A 26,280-nucleotide genomic window follows, 5' to 3' on the forward strand; every position below is an offset into this window, starting at 1 on the left:
GTACTGTGGCAGGATTGATACGTTCAGCAAAGCATCACTTTGGTCTTGAGGAAATGATGCCTGGGCTGGTGCTTTCATCTGGCATGTGTGCACCGTGGTGCTGGGAATGGTAGCGCCAGTCCTCAATGTCTGGGACATAAAGCTGGGTGTCATTAGCATGTTGGGATCCTTGTTTCTTCTGCTTGGTGTCTTGGAGATGCTTGTAAGAGGGCTTCCTATTCTTCAAGTACCTGTAGGTGTCAATGTACTTTAGAGGAAGGGAAGGAGTTACCTTGATCTGTGCAAGGAGAGGAGTGATGGGAAGCTTTACAACATGGGATGGTTTCCTCTTTCTCTCTTGCAAGCACCTTTGTAGTGGTCCTCTGAGGTCAACCCTCAGTGGAAATATTTTCATTGTCATCTTAGTGTGAATAATTTTGTGTTGCTGATTGCATTCAAAACCTACAGTTTTGTAAATGTTTCAACAGATGGAAATATTATTTGACAGATACCTGTAACCTCTCTACTTTACTGCAGTTCCTTATGCTGCTGAGAGCAGTATATAGGTACAGTTATTCTACCTGAACACTTGCAAGTATTTTGTAGCTTTTTTTTTTTTTTAACAGAAAAGGTGATAGACATGCACAGACTTGATATAATTAAAACACAGGGAAAAAAAAAAGAAGCACCTAAGTGAAAGGTTGGAACTCTTCAGCACAGCTTCATTCACATTCTTACATTGCATCGTTACATTGAAATGCTCTTAACTTGAAGTATCATGCAGAAAACCTACACTTTATACAGATTTAAGGAACCTTTGTTTCCTTCTTCTTTACACATATATCCTGTCACTGTGGCTGTCTTCTCAGGGACAAAATTTGACACAGTTCACTCCAGCAATTATGTGACAGTACCTATGCAGCAAGAGCAGTTGCTTTGATGGAGAACATGACATGCTTTATTGAGTTTTACTTTGAGGTCATCAACCTGAGGTCTGAACAAAGATATGCTGCTTCTGATATTATCAAAAGCTGCCAACAGCTATTCCAGCCGCATCCCAAATAGATCATAAAGTCCAAATAAATTATGTTTTCAGAAGTCATTGCTTACATGTATATATGTTTGTATGTATATATATAGATCTTATTAAAGTAAGCCTAGTAATTCACAGACTGGTTTAGGAACAAAAGTGGCAGGAATTAGTACTAAACAAAGTCCTTAAGGATTCCGTTCAGAAAGTAAAGGCAAGTCATCTTGCAAAAGCAAAATATAAATGGAAAATCTGCCTGTTTGTTAATATGCCATGGTTCGTACAGCTTGTAGTTGTACTTGAAGAAATAATTTATAGAAAAGCAGATATAAATGGTTATTTTCTATTTCCCTGCATTTTTAATTTTTAATTTTTTAATTTACAGGATTAGCTGGCACTGCTGCAGATCTAGAAAAAAGAAAGCTTATTTTTGGGAAAAACTTCATTCCCCCAAAGAAGCCAAAAACATTCTTACAGCTAGTCTGGGAAGCGCTGCAGGACGTGACTCTTATAATCTTGGAAATTGCAGCCATCATATCTTTGGGGCTCTCATTTTACCAGCCACCTGGAGAAGGCAATGAAGGTAAAAAGAAACTCTTTATTGAAGTCGTTTGCATAGATTTAAGTGAAAATGGTCCTATATCTCAAATTGATTCCATCCCTACCCTCCGGAAGGTCACCAACAGGAAATTTCCATTTCATTTGTTCCTATTACCACTACATCTGGTAGTGATGTATTATTTGCATGCTTGACATTTCTTTATGCAAACGGTTGACCTTTGTGACGTGTGCTGAGTTAAAATCATAATATTCTTATAAAACTTGAGTATTTGTTTTCACATTTGAGCTTGTGGTTGGTGTTTATTAATCTTAGATTATTGTTTAGCATGTTATAGAGGAGAAATATGTGATTGCTTATGTAACTGATGTAGCCTATATACATAAACATGGGCAGGTCTTCAGCTGGGTTATACCAGCTGAAGACATGAACTTACTGAAATTCCCTAATTTGAGTATTTTTAGTGACATAGCTAAAGGCCAGTAAGCCTAGCTGGACAGAGAGTAATAGAAGCTAGGTCATGTTACTTCTAAGCTATAAACTGCAGGATCCTTCTGCGATATCTGTAGAAGGTTTTAAGCACCCCCCCCACCCCCCTTTGAAAGTACTCTTGAATTCACATGCTTAAAATATTCGTTCCTCTGCATAAATGTAAGATTTCCATTTCTGGCAACCGATCCAGATTTTTTCTTTCCTGTTCTCTCATAGACTTATAAAGCTGGATAAAACATGATGTGTGAAATGACGTGAATAGCTTGGCAAACGTATGAAGAATGTCTTCCTCTAAATATAACCTTGAAATGCTTTTTACATTTGCTTCAGTTTCCTTTGGCTACTTTCCTTGAAGACCCTTCCTTTTTCCTTTACCATTCACGAGCAGAATGAGCACGTAGCTATGCATAGCTCTTGTAGCATATTTATGATTCTTTAATCATTTCTATGTAATCAGGAATCTTTTGTTGCTTTCTCACTGAACATTGAATATGTTGTTATCAATTTCAGCAGGTCTCTGATGTAGGCATGAGAAGGGAAAGAAGTAATTTATTTTTTTAACCGAAGAAAACATTTATTTTCATTACCTCATACCTGGGCATAGTAGGATACCTTGGGGACATTGTAAACCATGAAAAATGGTTTACAAAATTAAGATTTCAATTCTGCAAACTTTTTTTCTTAGGCACAAATGTGCAGACTACCCTCTTATTTATAAATTTACTTTGTGGGAATTTTTTTTTGAAAATATTTTAAAAGTAAGATTGTTACAAGGTTTTAGGAAGAGGTGAGTTGTGTCATCAGACCATGATTTTTATTATTACTTTTGTTATTATTATTATTGATATTGTATTTAAAATGTTTCTTTTCCCATGGGAATGTATGACACATCTGAAATTCTGGGACAGTCTGAAAAGCTCAGCAGTACAGCCTGGGAAAATGTGTCTGTGTTTTCCCACAGCACAGCATTTCATTCAATGGTCTCTGGTTTCCCCACATTTTTAGAACTGTTTTCCTGGAAGATATTTTATTAGTTAATATGATAAGTTGAAGTCTTCCTTAATTTTTTAGAAGAGATGCAATTCGTTTTGAAACCTACTTTAAGTTTTGAAGCTGTAATGGAATTAGTTTCTGTAGTTTAAGTGCAAAATGCTTTTTCTTGTGTGTTGTGTTTGTAGGAGGAATACGGGATAAAATGCACAGATCAAGAAAAAAAAAAAACACCAAACAAACAAAAAACATTAGAGTGCCTGAATTGCTTCAGGAAACTTGTCTAGCAGTACAGTGTAATCTATGCATATGTCAGTGTGCTTTCTTGTGTTAGGCAGCTATAAGATTAAATGTTTTTCTGTGTGTTGGACTGTTTTCCAATTTTAAACTATACGTGTTGATACATTACCAAAGCGTAAGTCCTCTGACTAGTATAACTGCACTTCCAAATGGCTCTAGCGCAGTTTGGTATTGTCTTTAGAAAAGTAAGTAGGTTATTACTTTCTGAGTTGCATTCACTTCACACCATTGGAAATGAGGAATATTTCTGTGGTTTTGAAGAACCAGTAGCTACCATCCTCAACCAGTCTCGGAACTAGTAGTGGTAGTAATCTGCTGTTGGTAGTACCTGAAGATTTTGTTCTCCTGCATTTAAGATATGAATAAATCTTGGAAAACAATCTTTCTTTTTTTTTTTTTTTCTACTATCACAAAATCTTATCTATGTGAATTACTAGATAATAGTTTAGATTTGTTTTTATTGCTTCTCCAGAAGCCAGTTCAGCTCCTGTATTTTTCACTTTTCTTAGTAAGAGTCGAAAGTTTCAAGAATTCTGTTCTCCGAAGCTACGCTAGAGTTGTTTTTATGATCTGCTTTGCATTCCCTTTTACCATCTGACAGGCCATTAGGAGCAATTGAGAACTTCTGCATAAATTATTGTCAGCCCTGTGGCAATTACTGCTCTCATTACAGATCCACACAATCATTTTTCCACTCTTTCAAAAAAGTGCAAAACTGCTGCTGTGTTTCAGTAAATGTATTTTGAGAGAAAATTGCTGGTGCAGATGTAGTCACTGCTCTAATGGTGATTACACAGGGATGTGACTTAGGCAAGCTGAAAATACTTTGTGCCTTGGAACAAAATCCTTCAGTGTCCTGGGTTAACAGATTACAGACTCTGAGCAAACATAATAGTGAGCCTGTGATATGTGAAAGGGATTTAATGAATATATGGGAGCCTGGTTACATGGTGGTTTGTTTGTTTGTCTTTGCTGTGTAGATTAGAGTTAGTCCAGGACCATATTTGAATGTTTGTCTTTCTGTATCAGTATATGGTGAAATAATTTTTGCATACATTTGTTAAAGAAGTGTCAATGCTGTTTTTAAAGCCAGTATATAAATAGAAAGAACGGCTGCTTGAGATCAGCTACCCACATTGTGGTCTCAAACCATCAAATTGTTTGTGGAAATGAAACAACCTCTGGGAAAGGGAGCTCAGACTGGGTGAGAACCCCTATGGAAGTGAGAAATTGCAGTGCTACGGAGCTGAAGGAATCTGCTTTTTTTTTTTTTTTGAACCCCCTCCCTGTAGATCTCTTCCCCATAGCCACCTTCATACAGTCTGCCCTGTGGATTAGCAGTACTGCCCAGCCTTGGTGCATCCCCCATCTTTACTGGTGTTGTGAACTGGTTAAAAGTTTTCAGCCTTCTGTTAACACCTTCACTAGCAACTTCTGAGCCTTGAATCCTCTCCCTTGTTACTGTCCTTCAGGCCTTGTTTCACATGTGGCTCCTATTACCCTGTTGCAAAACCCTGATATCAACACCTGACAGTCATTTACTATTTACATGACTGCAACAAGCTGTTGAAGTTTTCTTCCTTGAATACCTTTTCCTTATGTGAATTACAAGGGAGGGAAAAAGTAGCCCGAGGTGAGATGTTTTGAAGTCCCAGCTGTCAGTGTGAAGCCACAGGCATAACATTTATTGTCTAGCATACAGTTCTTTGCAATTTAGGTGAGGGAGAAAAAAATGAGAAGTCTTTTTGATTTGAGGTAGTTTTGGTTGAAATTCCCAAGGCAAAACTCTGTATTGAAAGCAAAGCTTTTGTTGCACAATACTGCTCAGCAGAGGTTTGGCTGGGTTAGCCTTCCTGTTACTCATGCAACAAGCTAATGAACAGGAACAAATGCACAAGCAGGGCACAGTACCCTGAAATCTGAACCTCCCAAGTCAGATGCATTAACCTGTGGTGGTGTTGATATGCCGCAGCTGGGATGCCTGTTGACCTCTTAGTTTTCTTACAGGAGATAATATTTCTGCTGGTTCACCATTCAGGCATTTCCCTATCATTCCTATAACGTACCCCATTGCTTGGTCAACAGGAGATTTAAATGAGAAAGGGCACCTGTACAGGTGAGAAGGTACAGCTGTTCTGCAGTGCCTGGGAGGGTGGTTGCTCACTTTCTTTCCATGCTGAGCTGCCCAGTTGTGATGGTCCTCATGGTACAACTGTTCTGCGTGTCCCTAGCACATCTCATACTCCTTATATGCAGACCTTGAACAAGGACGTGTGCATGGACCAAAGGGACGGCAAGTCACAGTCAGACATGGAAATGAAAGCGCCAACATGCCCAGCGGTGGGGTATTTGCCAAATAGATGTAAATGCATCTACTTGTAGATACCTCTACTGTAGAAGCAAAGATGTTGTTCAGATTAAATATCTATAAAAATAAGTCTTAAAGGGGGAAAAAAAAACAACCTGAGCAACTCACCCCCACCTTGTGCAGATCTATTGCTTAAGATCCAAAACACTGTGCTGTTCTTATCTCCTCTCGTGCTACTGCCTGTGAAGACATGAGTCAAAATATGTCTCTTGACATTTCATCACAGTGAGCAATTCTGTAGAAATATGTCACAGTGGGAGAGATTTGGAACAGTGATTAGTGCAGGTATCTGCAGAAGGATATAAAAAAGTAAACATTTCATATTTACAGGTATATAAATATATATAAGAATATAAAGCAGCTAGCAAGAAACTTCTCTTAGGAGTGAAAGTGCTGAATTGAATACCAGGTGGCATGAATTTCTATCCAGTTTGTAGTCTATACTAGTGTACACTTTATTTATTTGTTTATTTTAAGACTTCAGCTGATTTGGGTCAATCCAATCCTCTTTGCAAGTTCCCTCCCCTCACTGCAAATTCTGCTGGAGCAGAATGGCTGCAGTAGGCGCTCTGCTGGCTTTCAGCAAGGCTCAACTGCAGGGTCATGTTATAAAGATGTCACCTGTCCCAATTCCCCAGCACTTATAGTAAGTGTTATGGGATTTCTTGTATTTAAAAAACAAACGAACAAAACCAAGTAATAGCATGCAATTAAGACTTCATTCCTTTAAAACATTTCAAAATGCTGTTGTTACAGCCTTTATCTTTTCATGGTTCCAACTCTTGTCTTTCCTTGCATCAGTTGGTGGTATTATTGCTTCAGCTGTGACACCTAGCCTTCTAAAGGGAATTTTGTTCTGGTGATACACAGCAGACATTCCCTGCATCCAGGAGAAAATAAGAAATACTACCTTTCTGATACAACTCTAAAGTCTTTGTTAAGAGTTTTGTTAATTATTCTGTAGTTGTATGTATAATCAGCTGAAGTTTCCCATCCAACATTGAACTGTTTCCATAAATTGTTTTTCTTTCATTTATTTATTTATTGGTTTATTTTTAACCCAAGGGTGATGTCTACCCCTCCATTATCTGTATTTGTCAGTCAACTAAGGTCCTACACCAGTTTCATACGATCTTCAGGTGTATGTGCAGGGTTTGTCTTCTGCTCTTGTGCGCGTTTCTCTGCATAGAGAGAAATTTTCCCTGTGCTGGGGGATGGAACTAGAAATCCCAGCCTGCCATGCCAAATTGGCAGATATCAGATGCATGTTAAGAATATGGGACAATGGAGAGGGAAGAAAAGAAAAAAAAATTGGCCCTATCACAAGAAATAATGGCTCACAGCTGTATTGCCCTGGGGACAACTCTTAGAGGTTAATTTCTTCAATTTATTGGCATGCAAGAGATGTGTGTTTCCTTTCTGTTTGGAAGGAAGGCAGTGCATCACTTTCCAACCTCCCCACGAGGATGAATGCTGGGGCTTAGAAGATGAACAGGCAGGCTCTGTAATTCAGTCAATGTGGTAGAGGAAGGAAAAAGGCCCTTTCCATGTTGCCATGTACAACGACACACTTGACCGTGGATTTGACAAAAAAATCTTCTATTTTTGTGGGTTTTTAATATGTGATTTGCTTCCCTTCCTTTTTTTTTTTTTTTTTTTTTTTTGCCAACAGCTGTGACAGAGCTGCATTTTTTTAGTGTTTTCAGGTAGCAGATATTTGGAATCTCTCTGTCCTTTAGCATCCAATTCTCCCCTCCCCTCCCCTTCCCTTCCCCTGCTCTCACAGAAATGTTTTTCTTCATTAGAACTATTGCTCAGATCACAAACTTTTCCTATTTCCTTTCTACAAAGCAATGCCTTAGTAGGTTCTTTTGTTTTTTCTGTGGGGATTCTATAAATTTTACATTTTTTCTGATGAAATCAACTTATTCTTAAATTGTATAAGTCCAAAATGCCTGTTGGGGAAACCTTGAAATATGTTTTTGCGTATGCAGACACATACTGGCTCAGAAGAAACACACAGGTGTCATTTGGACAGGAAGCAAACATTGGATATAAACTGAATAGCAGGATTAGCTCTGCAGGAGCACTACCAGCTCATCTGCTGTTGGGAATGGTACTCAGTACTGTCAAATTCTGCGGTAGAATACAACCAGTTCCTGCCAAATGTGAACATGTTGGTTTTATTGTTTTTATTAATGTTGATCATTTGCTTTGCCTTAGTATTAGAAATGAGCAGTAGAAAATCTATGTATGGCTCAAGGTGTTATTTAAACAAGAAATACCTGTGTTTCCCCGTTGCTCAAATGATCCTAGGAGACAAGCAGTTGTTTCAAAAAAGTTAAAGTAATAGCAGTGATTATTGAGGAACTTTAACCAAATTTAATTAAACTTAATTAAAAGTAACCTCAGATAAATAACCACATGAAAATCCTGAGTCATCCTCTTAAGATGTTCAGTTCATTTACTTCCTAGTGAGACATAATGAGTGTAATTGAATATAAATTGAAGTTTTAATGCAGCATTTATCAATTTTTACTTGTCTTTACCTATATAGTCCGTGTTTGGGGATTCATCATGCATTTTCCTTAACCTTTGAATTCAGTATGCCTTGCATGGCTAATGAAGCGTGCGTTATCTTTCTATCTCTATATCCTTCTATTTTAAGTCCTTTGCTATACTTACATACTGAGAAATGCTCAGGGCCAATGCAAGATCCAAGGACATAAAGATTTCCAGAGGAAGATGTTTCCTATATCTTCCAGTCTCTAAAAATCTGTCTTCCTGGATTTCAAAAGTATGAATTTAGTATATTTGATTGATAAGTGAATTAATCAGCTGAATAAAGTTAATTATGTATTTTTGTGGCAACTTTAAATCTCTTTCAAAAAAAAAAAACACAAAAAAAACAAAAACAACCCACAGATTTTACATGTGATAGCATAGAGTACATTAAAATGCATAAATGCAGGTGGCATAAAAATCCAGTTTGTAAGGCTAATGTTAACATTTTACAAATTTCCTAAAATCACAGCAGTACATAACAGTAAGCAACTTTCTTTTGCCAGCCTGCCAGCTATGAAGCCCACTTAAGATGTAAACTGATTCCACAACCAGCGTGCACTTTGTATTTAAAAAAAAAAAAAAAAAAAATCATCAAGCAATGTTTTTGTACACTGAAAATGCATTATCTCTTTAAGTTCTTTCCATAAAGCAAGATGTGATGTGGAAAATTTGAAGCCTTTTTAAAGTAAATGAGCTAAATTTCATTCATTTTATTACTGTGCAGTAATTTGAATCTTGGTTTGCAACCCTACTTCATGAACTATGTCAGTACAAACAAACAAAAACCCAGCATCCCCAAATAATTACTTAAAATATTTAAATATTTCCAGAATTTTGTTGCAGCTGCTGAATACAACAACAATTAGCAAACATCTTCAAATCTCTTGTATATCTCAAAAGGTCAAGGGAACAGCTGAACTGTCTTCTAATCCTCGCTGTCAGTGTCAACTAATCACCTATTGGCACAGCGGGGAAATCTGGCAGCCGTTTCAGTATCCTTTATCTGTGCTATTTGCAGGCTGTAAGCATTCATTTTAATTTTTAAGGATTGTCAACCATTTGTATAGTACAACGTAATCTTGTACCAAACCAGGTATAGTTCTTCAGAGTGTTTTAGTTGTAAATTAATTTCACCATAGTACTTAATTAGAACAGATTTGGACCCCTCCCCTCCCCCCATTTGTCTCAGCATTCAAATTACTTTGTTTTTGCTATAAAAACCTAATGTATGTATATTTTTCTGCAAGTGTTACATAATCTCCTTCAGACACTGTAGAATACCGAATCGATGGAAAAACAGGTCGAATGATGGGGGTATAAGGGCAGTACAGCCTTAAAAGCTGATATATCCTAATAGGAATCCTTGCCATCATTGCTACTAAATAAGTAACACTGCCCCAGCTGTCAGTGCACTGGAGGCTTTAATTGTGATGTCCAAGGAAGAAAACTGAAAAGGTGAGGCAGTAGAAGTGCAGGTATTAGGAAATAGCATTTTTATATAAACTAGATGAAATTCAAAGTATAGATTAATGTCAGAGGCACCAAAACAACTTTTGAGTAATGTTGTTGCAAACACATACTTTTATCGCTCTTTATAAAAATTAAACCAGGAGATTCCGGGAGGATTTTTAAAGATGTCCAATCCATCTGACAGTACAAGTGATGAAGCAGTTGGCATCCTGGAAAACAGGAGAAACACAGAGGTATTTGCACTCCTTACAAACAGCTTGTTCTGACAGCACCCCCCCATTTAACCTTCTTCCTCCCAAAGCTAGGAAGAGGTGAAGCAGCATATGGCTTCTAATGACATTATCCCAGCCTGTTTTTTTTAATTATTATTATTTATATATATTTTTTAAATTCAACACAAGCAATAAATATCTGGGAACGGAAAACAGAGAAGGTTGAAGCATCCAGCTATTATATGTGTGTCCAAGCTCTTGTGCACAAATCGTCTTGCTGTCTTCCACTACTTATAAAAGGCTTTTGTGAAGAAAAAGTCATGCCCATTTAAGTTGTCATTAGGTCATTACAGTATTTCATGTCTGAAAAATTGGTGCTTTTAGGCTGTTTTCTGTATTCAAAAGATAGGGCAGATTCAGGATTAGGTCTCCAAAATATATGAATTTGAGAATCCTGGGTAATAAGGGGTCACAGAGGGGTAATAAGGGGTCATAGAGAGCATCATGCAAGGATGGTTTGGTGGCTTGTTTGTAGAAGTTTGCCAGGAAGAGCCTGGCTCCAGTCGATGTTCAGCTTTAGCTGCGAGGCCCCTCAGGAGGCAAACTGAGCCCACTGGGACTCCCTAGGCTTAACAAGTGCCATCTGGGGAGGGCAGCAACCTGTGTCTGTGTCCGCTGCCTTGTGCCGGGAGAGTAACAGGGCTGGCTAAAGTGGGGTGTTCCTGCCAACATGTGCCAACTGGCTTTGGGGGCGCCGGGGGCCGCACTGTTTTGGCTGGCCCTGTGGGATTGTGCAGAAGTGCTGAGCACAGGGATGCAGGGGGCGGCTGAGCACCATCCCCCACAGCCAGCAAGCTAGGAGGGCTGCGACTGAAACGGAGGGCGTGCGTTGTCGGTCTGTCTTCATCCTGTGCAGAGCAACAAAGCTGTATTTACTTTTTCCTCCCCAGAACTCCCTATATAAGGAGCGCTGTGCGGAGAAGAGTGCTGGGTATTATAAATCAGGGAGTGCTCCAGTCTCTGTTCCCTGGTTAAGCCACAGCCTGATGAAAGCATCCAAAGACAAACAAGAAGAGGCAGAATATGAGGAAACCTATTTGAAGGGATCTTTGAGGTCATTTAGTCTGTCCCTGTACTCAAAAGCACTATCAACAATACTTAAGCCATTCTTGACAGAAATTTATCATACTTATTTCTCCAAGTTTCCAGTAATGGAAATTCTGTGTCTTTCTGAGATAATTTATTTAAGCATCCATGCAGTGAGACAGTTACTCCTGGTGAATAGCCTAGATGTCTCTTGTAACAATTTAAACACATTGTCTTCTTGTTATATCTTACGTGGGTATGAAAAACAGTTTATCATACTATATTTTCAGCCATATTTTAACTACTTGAAGACGATTATAAATACCAATGCATTCATGGGAACTTACTCAGCTTTTTCAGTAGAAATTTAAAATTTAAACATTAATAATACAGAGGAATACTGTTAATAGACTGAACTTGACAAAGGGAGCCACAATTCTCTTAAAGTAATTTATCTGGTGATTAAAAAAACAAACAGAATTTTCCTAAACCAGCGACAAGCCAAAAGCTCTGAAAACATCTCTATTGCGAAAAGTTAACACTAATAGCTTATAAAATAAAACAGTGTGAGGTACAGCAATACTGATTGGTCTCTTATTCAATTGTGAATTTAGAAATCAGCTCTAAATCAGCAGTTTTAGAATCTCAATTAGTTTCAAATTCCCCAAAACACTGATTTATTATGTGCCCATTTTTTAATTGAAAGCATTTTTGGATCAGGTGATAGGATTGTTTCTACAGTTTCAAAGGAGGGTGCTGTTTGCCCACTAGTCTGCATGAGTTCAAATAAATTGTGTGAAAAACCAAAACCTGCATGGAAAACAGTGTTTACCAGAGATGATTGGAAAACAAAACAAAACCAGGTATAATCTTTTAAACACCGAGACTGTTTTGACAAGGGAGTTATACAGCACTTTGCTGCTTCTGTTTTTCCAGAGAAACTGGTGAAAACAAAGGAGGCCATTCAGACAAAATATTTAAAAATCATCACCAAGTATATGCACGTGCATGTGTAGTAAGGCATTAAATTGGCATCGTGGGCAAATAATTTTAAAATCTCTCAACTTCAAATCTACATAGATGCACCTGACTTTTTGGAAATCTTTCTCAGGCACAGAGCAGGTCGAGCTGAGCCCTGCAGCCATGGTTGGGTAAGCACAGGCAGTGAATGAAGGATTGAATGAAGTCTACTTTAAGTTTTTAGTTTGAATCCCCAGCATACTTTAGAAATCACATCTCCTTTTTGTCCCCAGGTAACATGCTTTAATTCACATTACAGAGTACTTTTGGGGAGTGCACAGACTGGAAGTGCAACTTGGGATGAAACTAAACTGGAGAAAAAATGTGGTCCAGAAACATGTTTCCTTAGCACCTAGGTTTGCACTGTAAATCTACTTTTACATGGGCACACTATTTACTGGTGTTGATAGAACTTTTTAATGGTGCAAGACATTATGATATAAAGTTTAATATTTACTAACATGAATTTTCACCTCTTAGAGCTTTATAGCACGAAGTAAAGAAGACGAGGGATTTAATACAAGTAATAAACACATCAGTTTATGGGCTGATTTTGTGGCTGAGGTCTATAAATCTCCTTTATCTTTCTCAACCCGGCTCTCTTGTTCCTATGAATATGACCGTTGGGTGGAGTCACCGCACTGGAAGAGGCTGAGGTGTTTCAAGAACTGGGTCTAAGGCACATTGGCATAGCCTAACAAAAAAGAGCGTTGATTTAATTTTCTGATTTTGCAGTATCTTAGCTGTGCTGGGTTGCTTAAGCCTACTCAGTTGCAAATTTTCTTAATCAGTGGCTTTCAAGCTGTGGTCTGCACACCTCTGAGAATCCATGAATTACTTTGAAGGGGTCTAATAAAAATCAGTAACCTATTCTTAGTAACCTTACACTCTCTCTGCAGGGCTTGTAGGTTATAAAAAGTTGACAATTACTCTTTTAAGTGTTCCAGATGTATGAAGAAGTGCATCAGTCAGCAATTGCATATTCAGGTTGTGCTCCCATTTGATTTTGTTTAGAAGCCCTGATGAAATGTCTGTCAGGTTTTCCAGGGAAAGTCAACTCTTTTCAATACAGTCTTGCAACTTTTTGGTAGCATTTCTGTGAAATACAGTCTTTTTCTAAAAATGTCTTGGTTAGAACATCTCATTTTAAAGCAAAAAAAAAAAAAGGGGAGGAGTGGGCAATATTTTTGGAAGTACATTTTGTCTGTATTAGAGTGCAACCAGAGGATGATGGAACAGTACAAACATTCATTACTCAGGCAGAAGCCACCCTAAAAACTTTCTTTAACGATTTGCTATTCTGATTGCTCTGCTTCAGACAGAAAGAGCATGGACTTTGTTTATAAAGATTAAGTAGTAGAAGTGTAAGCAAGAAAGCTCCAATCTGGTTATGTATTTGGAAATATATATAGTTTTTGATTTGTATTAATTTTTAAAATTTTTCTCAGGTTTATACTTGGGGAAATGTTGATTTAAAGTCAAGAGCCTTGATGATAGCCAGTTTTGCAATTAAGCATTTGTTTATTTTCATGGGCTTTTGTGTTTTCGTGTGCTTTCAGTGATCTGTTCTGGGAGTGGTAGCTGAGGAAGTGTTCAAATCCTCCTCTCCAACCAGCCATACTTAGGAAGTACTGGAGATCTTCAGGGATTGCTACATGACTAATGGGAGCATTCCTCCTGTTTCTAGAACCTAACTTAAATGACCACAGCTTTATCTTTCTGACCTGTTTATACAAAGAAAGCCTAGATAGCTCTAACTCCAAACGTACTATATTTTCTTGAGATTATAAATCTTTTTTCTTCACTAGCGTGTTCAGGCCCTAAGTGGGCAATTTGTGTTTAATAAGGCTGTCCTAAGATAACTTTTTCCCAGTAGTTGCAGTGTTTCCTATGAGCGATTTTATTTTATTTTTTAATGCAAGGGTAGAATTCTAAATCCAACTTTAACTGTATCCGAGTGAAAAAATGTCAGTATGTGGACAGCCATTTCACTGCTAGTATCAAGCTAACAGAATTTCTAATTTCTTCCTATCAGTTTTATTCATAATGTGCTGTTTGCATTGGCATGGTAGCCTATTCTAAGTTTGGTCTTAGGATATATGATCATGAAAAAAAGGCCTTCCTTTCCCTCACCATTTTATTCTGAGTTCTCTAGTGACGTTCATATTAGCATTCCAGTAAAGTCGTCCAAAACCCATGCAGTTCCCTGAGATCATAGTCTCCTAAATTATTAATCCAAATTAGTACATATATCTTTCAAATTGAGTTTGTCTTTTACATTCAGTTTTCTCATAGTTCTGACACTTGAATAACATCATCTGAGGGGAATCCCTTAATTGTGCTCCGTGTTCTTTATTACTATAAATTGTTTTGCCCTGTTGTTGATGCCGTCTAAACTTAAGCACTTTTCTGTTACAGTCAAAGCAGTTGAGAGCTATCTCCAGAAACCCTTAATCTAGGGTTTGCTGGCCACTAAACAAAACTTCAGTGCAAATTATTGGTACATATTTTTATTCTGCATTGCAACTGAACCAACATCTTCCATTTTTCTCAGTGTTTTTCAATAGAAAAAAGTCTAAATTGAATGAGCAAGCATGCTTAAGGTTAAGACCATGCACGCCTACACTACATTCTTGGAATAGTGACTTAAATTTTTCATGCAAAGAAACTTTCAATCTTAACCAGAAATTTAATTGAGGACATTGATATTTGTTCTGAAATGAAATGTTACAGCAAAAGATTTTTATTTGATAAATGTATTATTTTTTTTTACATTTGAATTAAGTATTTCCAATTACTCTGTAGACACAGGTAAATAATAATAAGTATGTATTTCTTTATGGAATGGTTATAGATTATACTAACAAATTTTTGCTAGCTTTTTTTTTTTTAACAGATTTTTGTAAGCTACTAAGCTTTTTGTAAGCTATATCTTTACTAGAAATGCTCGTTGTTACATTATCCCAGCACAGCCTTCCTAGGGTAGACAAGCCGTATTCCAATTCCATAACTCTATGGAATATGTTATCCTTACTGGAAACCTTAGACTCTGACTGATGGTCTTTAGTTCTCTGCATTAACATCTAAATAATTAATTACTTGCAAAATTTAAGAGAAGTCTGATTATTTAATTTCATTATTTTGTCGTCTTCTAAAAAGATTTTACTCGTATATTTAGCAATTCTTGTGAAACTGTTTATGATTGTTTATTATTGTGGGAGAAGTATTTTTGATAAGGTGTGAAAACACTTGTTTTGCAAATTTGTACTGGATCACACAACAAACATGTTTACTGTAAAGATAATTAGTGAACATAACTGCTCTTTTGTAAGTATTGAGATGAGAATATATTGAATTGGTTGTTTTGTGATACGCTATCCTTTTTTCTTTTTTTTTTTAACCATATTCTAAAATGCTTACAAGTGGTGTGCTTCAAGATTATTCAAGGTTACATTAAAATTTTATTTAGTAGGTTTTGCCTTTTCTGAAGCTTTCTAGTTACACGCTTCTTGATTCTCAGCTTCTGGTTGGGCATACAGTTGGTGTCTCTGTCTTTCTGACTCTTCCCTCTACTTTCTTTGGACCCATGCTTTTTTTTAATGACATAGAACTCGTGAGGTTCTGCTCATCTGGTAGTCTGGAGATGTCCTCCCCCCCTTTTTTTTTAATTGGTAACTTAACATTTTATTGCAATGTGGAGATCTGGGAATACTGGAAATGGTGTCTCTGTAAGAAGCAATTAGAAAGAAAACAGTTTCATACCCAGATTTTCAGAGTCAGCGAGGAAAGCCCAATTTAAATATTGCTCTCTGCCCAAGAACTGGTAAGTCTAAAAGAAGTATGGAAATAAAACTATGTGCACCATGGATTCGGGGGAAAAAAGTAGAAAAAAAGTAGGAAAATAAAAGCAGAAAAAAAGATAAAGATGGGATGAAGTGGTACATCAGTTTTCTGGAGCCAAGCATTTGTCCAAGGAGTGCTTTCATTCTGTTTTTGTTCAACTGCATCAAAACTGTCATACCCTATTCACGAAGTATGCTTAGGGAGCAACTTTGTTATGGGATGTCAGTGATATTGATGAATGACATGAGCTTTAGACTTGGGCTGGCTTCAGTAACAACACATTATGAACTTATAAAGTGCAGAATGTGCACTTTGTGTCACATGGGACCTGCAAATTAAATAATTATTTCATAATGTAAAGTGACCTACATCTGGTTTCTACAAATCTGTGTTGAACTGCAAAAAATTAAGTCCCATAGATACCTTCCCTTCATTAGAGATGTGTAGATCATCGACAAAACTGGGTTGCTTTTAGAAATTGCTCGTTAGATAGATTTGCAGGTTGCCAAGTACTGCTTAACTCTCAACTGGGGACATGAGGTAATGAGATTTAGAACTTTGGGATGAAATATGAAATCTTCTCACATATTTTCCAGGGAGAAGTTCTCTGAAAGAATTAATTCCATAAGTAAAACTCCACTAGGATATGACCTTATAAGCATTGTTGAGTAACTGCATTTGAACTCGTAGTAATAATCACAGAGAGCAACTTTCTTGGTCTGAGTCTTACATTCGAAAACCATGTTTTACCCATTGAATATGTGACCACATTTTCCAGATGCTTTTGGCTCTGAGCAACGTACAGTAAAACACTAGCAATCAGATGTCAAGGTTTTACCGTGCAACTCTTGAGATTCAAATTCCTGCCTTGGCAACACAAGGAAACAGAACTAAATATAAATATTTAAGAAATTAATATAAATTAATATTTATTAATATTTAAGAAATAGTTTGGTGATCCTGTTCCCTTCCACTGCCTTTGTTGGAGTTAGGACACCATCCCTTCGACAGGTATTTACAAAATACATCGCTTTCGTGCTAGTCAGAGGAATCTTGCTTGACATACTGCACCTGTTAACGCTGAGTGATTAAGGGATAAAGTCGGGTTGATTGAAATTAATGTTTCTCTGCTTGCAAATGTTTGTGATCAGGCTGAGGAATGTCTATGCATTCAGGGCTTTCAGATATACATTTTTTTTTCTTGCATGAATACGTTGAAAATGTGTAAATATTTAATATTGAGCTCTGAAGTTGATGCTTATATAACTAACCTACAGGGACATTTTTCTTTCTTTTTTTGCCTTGCTGAAATCCTTACATAACTAACTGAAGTATCATGAAGAGAAGAATTCTAATATTGTTTTCAAATAAGCATCCCAAAATCACTTTTAGTGAATATACAAGTACTTTAAACCTGAAATGCATGTATCAGATATTTATAAAAATAAATCTGATGTTACTCCATCCCTTCCGCTTGGCTGGTCACAGAAGAGCATGTGTTTCTGGAGAACAGAGCCCGACAAGTAACCAGAAGATGTTTTTCATGGTTGAATAAGTCCTTGGAGAGTATGGGAGAAAGAGAGAGAACTTCTTTCATTTTTGAAGATCTAGTAATTTTTGCACCTCTGCTACGAGCTGTGGCTCTGCGGTGCTGCCCTGTGGCCATCCTGCCCTGTGCTGGAAGTGAGGGAGCCCTGGCCATGCTCCCTCATGGAGGGGCTGTGGTACTTTGGTCCCTGGCCCACTCTTTGGACCAATGTGATGGTAAGTGGTGTAACACAACAAGGAGGTCCTAAAAGTGAATACTACAGGGTCTGTTCCTGCTTAAAAATGTTGTTAAGGAAGGGAGGTTTTGATATTTGCTGCATAATTTTTGGTTATCGTTCCTTTTCCCAGACGTGTTTGATAAAATAAGAAACATCACTTACGCTGTTAATAACAAGCCCAACGCTATTAATGAAAAAAGCTGTAACTTACAGCTGCTCAGGTTCCTTTAATAACATCAGTGCTGGAGTTTCAGCTAAGGAAAAATGACTTTTACAGTAAGCTATTAAATAAAAAAGTTTTTATCATGGGAACTGTTGTCTTTCTGATGGCAAAACCAGTTTGACTGACTAAAAAAATTACCTCTGGGGGTGGTATGAGATTTTCCTAGGGAATTTAAATGCCACAAGGTATTCTCAGCTTAAAAATAGAAATGTGTAGGTTGAAATGAGTAGCTGAGAGGTATGTGCTGTAGGTTGGGACTTAACTAGGTATACAGATGTTCACAAATTTAAAAATATACTTTTTCTGATTTAAAAATTACCATGCTCCAGCCTAACACTATTTGGCTTGTAATTATAATTGTTGTCCTATTCAAATTAGCTTTAAGAATCTCCTCATAACTATTAGGAAACTAATTAGAAATTAGAGACTTATTCCTTTCCAAGGTGCACAGTGCCTGCACGCCTCTTTCTGTACTGGCTCTGATTTGGTGTAGATGCTATGAAAAATGTATGTTGAAACAGGGTCTCTGAACTTAAAGGTATTCCAACAGGAAACAAGCCTAGTAAACTGTCAGATGATGCTCTCTGGCTATGAGTGTGGCCTCTTCCTTTTTTTTTCTTTCCCCTTTTTCTGGCTGTCACCGAATTCAAATGATTAATAACATTAGCATTTTTTCCCTGCCAGTAACAATGAAGTTCCTTGTTTACTGTCTTTTTTTATATGCTTTAACATGTTCTTGTCTTTAACCCTATCGTTTCTCACCTCTCTCTCTTTACACAAGTGTATTCAATTTTTTTCTATTGTACAGTTCTCTTTTAATATCCTATGCCTTGCTACCCTGTTTTTACTTCCTAAAGCCTTATATATAATTAAAATACTGCTAATGCAGAATAGGCTTCGCAGGTTAATTTTGAAGTTACTGGCGTTTATGTAAGTGCTTAAAAGGGTACAGCATAGGCAGTGTGCTCAGTGTTCCTGGTTCTTGGATTTTTTTAGCCCATAGCTTTTGTGCTCAGGTTGCTTGCAATCTCTGATGAGACTGAAATGCAGGTTGCTGTGACTTCAGACACACTGACCACGTGTGCTGGTCTGAATTACTTTCCACCCTTTTTCCCGAATGCTCTTTACCCTCAGATTCTGTCTTCCCTTCGTCTTCTTTCTATAGAAACCTCTTTCAACAGTCTTTGCTGACCTATTTTTGCTCAAAGTTTAAGCTTTTAAAATTCTCTTCTTTTTCCACAAGTTTTTTTGAGAAGTTCCTTTGAGAAGTTTCATGAAGGACGCAGTCATATCGTTCCCCATTTGTACTTCTGAACATCCTTGGGGCTGTGCTGTCAGGTTCTCCCGCTGCCCTGCAGGGGGTTCAGCTCACCTGTACCTTCATGTGCCTGGGGAATAAACTCATCCATTTTATGACTTCATCTGCTTTTTCTATGCCAAGGGAGTTACAGCCCTTTACATTCTTGACTTGCAGTCAAATCTGAGTAATCGCAGTTTCAAACTGAGTATGCATTTTCCATCTCATGAGGATGAGTCTTTTGGGAATGATACATGCATGGCATACGTTCATAGTTATGGCAGAAAATAGCCTCATATTAAAAACTTGTTTGCTTTTTTTAAATTGAACTTTCTGACAGATATGACCCATGTTAAACATAATTTTAAATGAGTACTTCACAATTCACCGTGTTGCACTAAAACCCTACTACAAATCACATATATGCACACTAATACTTATGTGATGCTTTTCACTCCATGCCTTTCAATAATAAAGTTGCAGGTACATTTTTCAGTAATATCAGGAGCCAAATACAATCCTGGGAAAGCATAATAGCAATCTTAGACCTTAACAAAATTTTTGAGGGTTATATGAGCATCTCTAATTGACATTAGATGCTTGAAATTATATTTTGTATATTCTACTTAAGCATATTATCATTTCCTCTTTTGTGTGCCCCAAAGGGGGGTGGACCCCCTGCCCTGTTGCCATTGGGCAGAGGGAGGGGACCTGCGAGTTGAGGAGGAATGGAGACAGGTCCCCTCTCGACCTCGCAGGAGATGCCCCCCCCTTCCGGCGCTGCCTTACCAGGTGCCCTTGAACAATAGGTTTGAGGCCCTGGAGCTTGAGAGACCGGTGGGTGAGGACGAGGTAGGAAGCCTGCCCAGGAGGATGCCTGAGGTGAGGAAGTTGACTCCACGCCTCAGGACTGCCTCCACCAAGAAAGAAAGAAGGGTGATTGTTGTGGGCGACTCCCTGCTCAGGGGAACGGAGGGCCCTATTTGTCGGCCTGACCCCACACATAGGGAAGTCTGCTGCCTCCCTGGGGCCAGGGTCAGAGACGTTACCAGGAAGCTTCCAAACCTGGTTCGCCCCTCTGACTATTACCCGCTTTTGATAGTCCAGGCTGGCAGTGATGATCTTGAAAAGAGAAGCCTCAAGGCTATCAAACAGGACTATAGGGGGCTGGGACGATTGGTGGAGGGAGCGGGAGTGCAGGTGGTGTTTTCGTCTATCCCTACGGGGGAAGGGAGAGGCACGGAGAGGACATGGAAAGCTCACGTGGTTAATAGGTGGCTCAGAGGCTGGTGCCAGCACAGAAATTTTGGGTTTTTTCACCATGGGGAGCTTTACTCGGCACCCGGCCTGATGGCCTCAGACGGGTCCCTGTCTCCAAGGGGAAAACGGATCCTAGGCCAGGAGCTGGCAGGGCTCGTTGAGAGGGCTTTAAACTAGGCAAGAAGGGGGACGGGGCTCAAACAAGGCTTGTTGGAGCCGTGCCGGGGGAAACAATGGCTAGGCTGGGGAAGAAGGCGATGGCCCAGCTGAAGTGCATCTACACTAATGCACGCAGCATGGGTAACAAACAGGAGGAGCTGGAAGCCATCGTGCAGCAGGAAGGCTATGACTTGGTTGCCATCACAGAGACGTGGTGGGACCGCTCCCACGACTGGAGTGCTGCAATGCCTGGCTATAGGCTCTTCAGGAGGGACAGGCAGCACAGAGGGGGTGGTGGCGTGGCTCTCTACATTAGAGAATCTTTTGATGTTGTGGAACTCCAGGCTGGGAATGATAAGGTTGAATCCCTGTGGGTTAGGATCCGCGGGAAGGCTGGCAAGGCTAGCGTCCTGGTCGGGGTCTGTGATAGACTGCCGAACCAGGATGAGGAGACGGATGAGGAGTTTTATAGGCAACTGACAGAAGTTGCAAAATCGTCGGCGCTTGTCCTCGTGGGGGACTTCAACTTCCCAGACATATCCTGGAAACACAACACGGCATGGAGAAAGCAGTCTAGGAGGTTTCTGGAGAGCGTGGGAGATAGCTTCCTGACGCAGCTGGTCAGTGAACCTACCAGGGGTGGTGCCCCGCTAGACCTTCTCTTCACAAACAGAGAAGGACTGGTGGGAGATGTGGTGGTCGGAAACTGTCTTGGACAGAGTGACCACGAAATGGTAGAGTTCTCTATTCTTGGCGAGGCCAGGAAGGGGACCAGTAAAACTGCTGTCTTGGACTTCCGGAGGGCTGACTTTGAGCTGCTCAGGACGCTGGTTGGCCGAGTCCCTTGGGAGGCGGTTCTGAAGGGCAGAGGAGTCCAGGAAGGCTGGGCGCTCCTCAAGAAGGAAATCTTAACGGCACAGGAGCGGTCCGTCCCCACGTGCCCAAAGACGAGCCGGCGTGGAAGAAGACCGGCCTGGCTCAGCAGAGAGTTGCGGTTTGTGCTTAGCAGAAAAAAGAGGGTTTATAATCTTTGGAAAAAAGGGCGGGCCACTGAGGAGGACTACAAGGATGTAGCGAGGCTGTGCAGGGAGAAAATTAGAAAGGCCAAAGCTCATCTGGAGCTCAACCTGGCTACTGCCGTTAAAGACAACAAAAAATCCTTTTACAAATATATCAATGCGAAACGGAGGACTAAGGAGAATCTCCATCCTTTACTGGATGCGAGGGGAAACCTAGTTACAAAAGATGAGGAAAAGGCTGAGGTGCTTAATGCCGCCTTTGCCTCAGTCTTTAGCGGCAATACCGGTTGTTCTCTGGATACCCAGTGCCCTGAGCTGGTGGAAGGGGATGGGGAGCAGGATGTGGCCTTCGCTATTCATGAGGAAATGGTTGGCGACCTGCTAAGGAGCTTGGATGTGCGCAAGTCGATGGGGCCGGATGGGATGCACCCGAGGGTACTGAAAGAACTGGCGGAGGAGCTGGCCGAGCCGCTTTCCATCATTTATCGGCAGTCCTGGCTATCGGGGGAGGTCCCAGTTGACTGGCGGCTAGCCAATGTGACGCCCATCTATAAGAAGGGCCGGAGGGCAGACCCGGGGAACTATAGGCCTGTCAGTTTGACCTCAGTGCCAGGAAAGCTCATGGAGCAGATTATCTTGAGGGTCATCACGCGGCACTTGCAGGGCAAGCAGGTGATCAGGCCCAGTCAGCATGGGTTTATGAAAGGCAGGTCCTGCTTGACGAACCTGATCTCCTTCTATGACAAAGTAACGCGCTTGGTGGATGAGGGAAGGGCTGTGGATGTGGTTTACCTTGACCTCAGTAAGGCTTTTGACACCGTTCCCCACAACATTCTCCTCAAGAAACTGGCTGCTCGGGGCTTGGACTGGCGTACGCTTCGCTGGGTTAGAAACTGGCTGGATAGCCGGGCCCAGAGAGTTGTGGTGAATGGAGTCAAATCTGGCTGGAGGCTGGTCACAAGTGGTGTCCCCCAGGGCTCGGTACTGGGGCCGGTCCTCTTTAATATCTTTATCGATGATCTGGATGAGGGCGTCCAGTGCACCCTCAGTAAGTTTGCAGATGACACCAAGCTAAGTGCGTGTGTCGATCTGCTCGAGGGCAGGAAGGCTCCGCAGGAGGATCTGGATAGGCTGGAGCGATGGGCTGAGGTCAACTGTATGAAGTTCAACAAGGCCAAGTGCCGGGTCCTGCACCTGGGGCGCAACAACCCCAAGCAGAGCTACAGGCTGGGAGATGAGTGGTTGGAAAGCTGCCTGGCAGAGAAGGACCTGGGAGTATTGGTTGATAGTCGGCTGAATATGAGCCAGCAGTGTGCTCAGGTGGCCAAGAAGGCCAACAGCATCCTGGCCTGTATAAGAAGCAGTGTGGCCAGCAGGTCTAGGGAAGTGATTGTGCCCCTGTACTCGGCTCTGGTGAGGCTGCACCTCGAGTACTGTGTTCAGTTTTGGGCCCCTCGCTACAGGAAGGACATGGACGTGCTCGAGCGAGTCCAGAGAAGGGCGACCAAGCTGGTGAGGGGTCCGGAGAACAAGTCTTACGAGGAGCGGCTGAGGGAGCTGGGCTTGTTCAGCCTGGAGAAGAGGAGGCTCAGGGGCGACCTTATCGCTCTCTACAGGTACCTTAAAGGAGGCTGTAGCGAGGTGGGGGTTGGTCTGTTCTCCCACGTGCCTGGTGACAGGACGAGGGGGAATGGGCGAAAGTTGCGCCAGGGGAGTTTTAGGTTGGATGTTAGGAAGTACTTCTTTACCGAAAGGGTTATTAAGCATTGGAACGGGCTGCCCAGGGAGGTGGTGGAGTCACCATCCCTGGAGGTCTTTAAAAGACGTTTAGATGTAGAGCTTAGCGATATGGTTTAGTGGAGTACTTAGTGTTAGGTCGGAGGTTGGACTCGATGATCTTGAGGTCTCTTCCAACCTAGAAATCTGTGTCTGTGTCTATCATTTCCTCTTTTGTGTGTCTTATATGCCTTACTTTCCCTATATCTATAAAGTTGTTAGTGTATCACTCTGCAAACTACAGAAGGGAGGACAGATAGTAAAAGATGAATAGTTAAAAAGTATAAGGACTTTTTTGTCCTATGAATACAGACAGTTTGTTCCCGAAAGTTCATATATGTCTGTGGTGTTTTCAAGCTGGTGCATGCCCTGCCACACTGCTCTTTCACTCCCCATCCTCAGAACAACAGGGAAAGAAAAGTGTGATGAAGAACAATCACATGGGTTGAGATAAGGACAGGGAGACTGCTCCACCAGTTACTGTCGTGGGCAAAACAGACTCAGCATGAGGGTTATTAATGTAATTTATTATCTATTGCTGACAGACAAGAGCAATGAGAATCAAAAGCAAATCAAAACAACCTTCCCTCATCCACTCTCTTCTGCTTCACCCCCAGTGGCACAGGGAACAGTGAATCGGGCTGGGATCAGTCCCTAACGCTTTGTCTGCACCACTCCTTCTCGGTCCCTCTTTGCCTCTGCTCCACGTGGGGTCCCTCCCACAGGATGCCGTTTTTCCTGAGCTGGTCCTGTGTGGGCTGCCCACAGGTAGCAGCTCTTCAGGAATTGCTCCCACCCCTGCAGCCCCCTGCTACCAACACCTTGCCACATAAGCTTCATATAAAGTCATTTTAGAATTTCTAGATTTTTTTTTGTGATATAATTGCAGAAGAGAGATTTTCTTCCTTTAGTATATGAGAGAGAATTCTACAAATATATACCAATAGAGATGCAAGTTTCCATTTTTTTTTCCTCTGTTAAAAGGGAATGCTTCTAAAATAATTTTGAAGCAAGAACACAGCATAGGTTAATAAAATGTCATTAAAGGTTAAAGGTCATCTCTTGAAGGGCAGGTTGCATTTTTAAATCCTGCTTGTCTGTAAATCTCTATTAATAAAGTCTGTTCAGCAATCCTATTAAAATAAAATAAAATAAAAGTAAAATAAATAAAAAAATAAAATAAAATTAATAAAATTAATAAAATAAAAATAAAAAATAAAAAAAGTAAAATAAAAGTAAAATAAAATAAAAAAAGTATTGCATACTTTCTTTACTTGAAGTGGCTACAGTTTATTCTTACAGTAAGAAAGAATGGTGTGCACATTTGGCATTAATTTATCAAGCACGTTCATCCTGTTTCATTTGTGGGACTGCAAAACATGAAGACAAGGTGAGGGAACTTGTGGAGCAGACAGGAACACTCACGCATTCATGGTGCTTAGAAGAGGGCATGGTCAGCCAGCCCGCAGGCTGGGCATCAGCGGGTCAAGGAGTGAGATCCCCATTTGTGTATTATCAACCTCTTTGTGGTCTTTAAAATTGTGTTCCTGAGTCCTGATCCTCTGAGCAAAAGTAATTAATTCATGTCTCTCATACCTTGGCTCACTATTATAATCTTGGGTCATGTTGAATAAAAACAGAGTGAGCTGTCTGCTACCTATCACCTCTATGGGTGAATTCACTTCTTAGTGTGTCAGATAAACTGGATCAATGGATCACTAAGAAGCAATGCTTCTTTATAGTTTATTTATAGAAGCTAAACTGCATCTCAACCAAGGAGCATTCTGAAATCCGTAAAGCAACTCACAGTCTCTTGCATCCATCTAAAAGACTAACTTTTATTTTTGACCATGCCTGTCAATTTAATTACTCCTGGGTCTTGCTTGTCAATTTAATTACTCCTGGGTCTTGCTCCAAGAATTCCCTCCTTCCCTCCACAGATCTTTCCTCCATCTGAATTTACTATCGTCTGGCTGAGCAGAAAATAAATGAAGCATTTTTGAACTTTCAAGATTTCCAAAAGGTTTTGGAGAATTTTCTCAGCATTGTAAAAGCTAGAATCATGAATCATCATTCAGTGCTAAAGCTTGTCAAATTCAGGGATGCTTTCCAAGAACTTGGTTTAAGTTCAGTGTTTTCTCTACATTTCCTTTCTTACAAACATTTTTCAGCCACAATACAAAGAGAGAAACATGTTCTTTGCTTGTGCGTAATCTGAGACAGGTAAACACAATTCCTTTCATCTTGTATTATTTACATTCTATATTAGACTACTTTTCCTGGTTATATGAACATACTGGGAATGGTATTGTTTATATTAATGTAGAAATCAGTTCTGATAACACCTACACGAGATAAATTTCATTACTTAAGTCAAAGTATATTTTTATTTTATGCCTGTGTGTCAGAATGTTTTTTTCTTCTTTTTTTTTTTTTCTTTTTTCTCAGAAATATTATTCTCCAAGCTATTCAAGTTACAATGTGTTAATATAGGGTTTGAATGCACTGACTAATAGGGGTTTTGTTTCTCTGACACATCTAAAAGGCAGTAATAAGACCTATTGGTTCTTTGGAAAAATAGCAAGGACTTGTAAAAGACTTGCAAAAACTGGCAGCTTTCTGCTGTAGTGACAGGGTATTCTGCTCTTCCAATAACAGAATAAGTTTATGTGTGTCCAGAGACAGAATGGGTTCCTTGTAATGAATGACAAAGCACAGCTTATGTCTTTCAAACAGGTGATTTTAAAAATTTAAGTATTTAAGTATTACATAATTCTTTTTCTAGTAGAAAAGAGCATGTTATAAAATTATAAATAATCTTTATGCAGAAATCAAAGACAATTTTCAGTGAAAGCACAGGGGAGGG

General features: G+C 39.8%; 1 protein-coding gene across 2 annotated transcripts in view; it reads left to right on the plus strand.

The window, feature by feature from the left end:
• ATP2B2 (ATPase plasma membrane Ca2+ transporting 2) overlaps positions 1-26,280 on the plus strand; it is a 412,675-nt gene that overhangs the window by 285,239 nt on the left and 101,156 nt on the right. For both annotated transcript variants that reach the window (XM_050712691.1, XM_050712690.1), the window contains exon 5: positions 1,395-1,592. In XM_050712691.1, coding sequence (XP_050568648.1) covers positions 1,395-1,592 — 198 coding nt within the window. The remainder of the gene's footprint in view (positions 1-1,394; positions 1,593-26,280) is intronic.

Source organism: Cygnus atratus, chromosome 10 (assembly GCF_013377495.2).
Source record: "Cygnus atratus isolate AKBS03 ecotype Queensland, Australia chromosome 10, CAtr_DNAZoo_HiC_assembly, whole genome shotgun sequence".
In the NCBI taxonomy this organism is placed as follows: domain Eukaryota; kingdom Metazoa; phylum Chordata; class Aves; order Anseriformes; family Anatidae; genus Cygnus; species Cygnus atratus.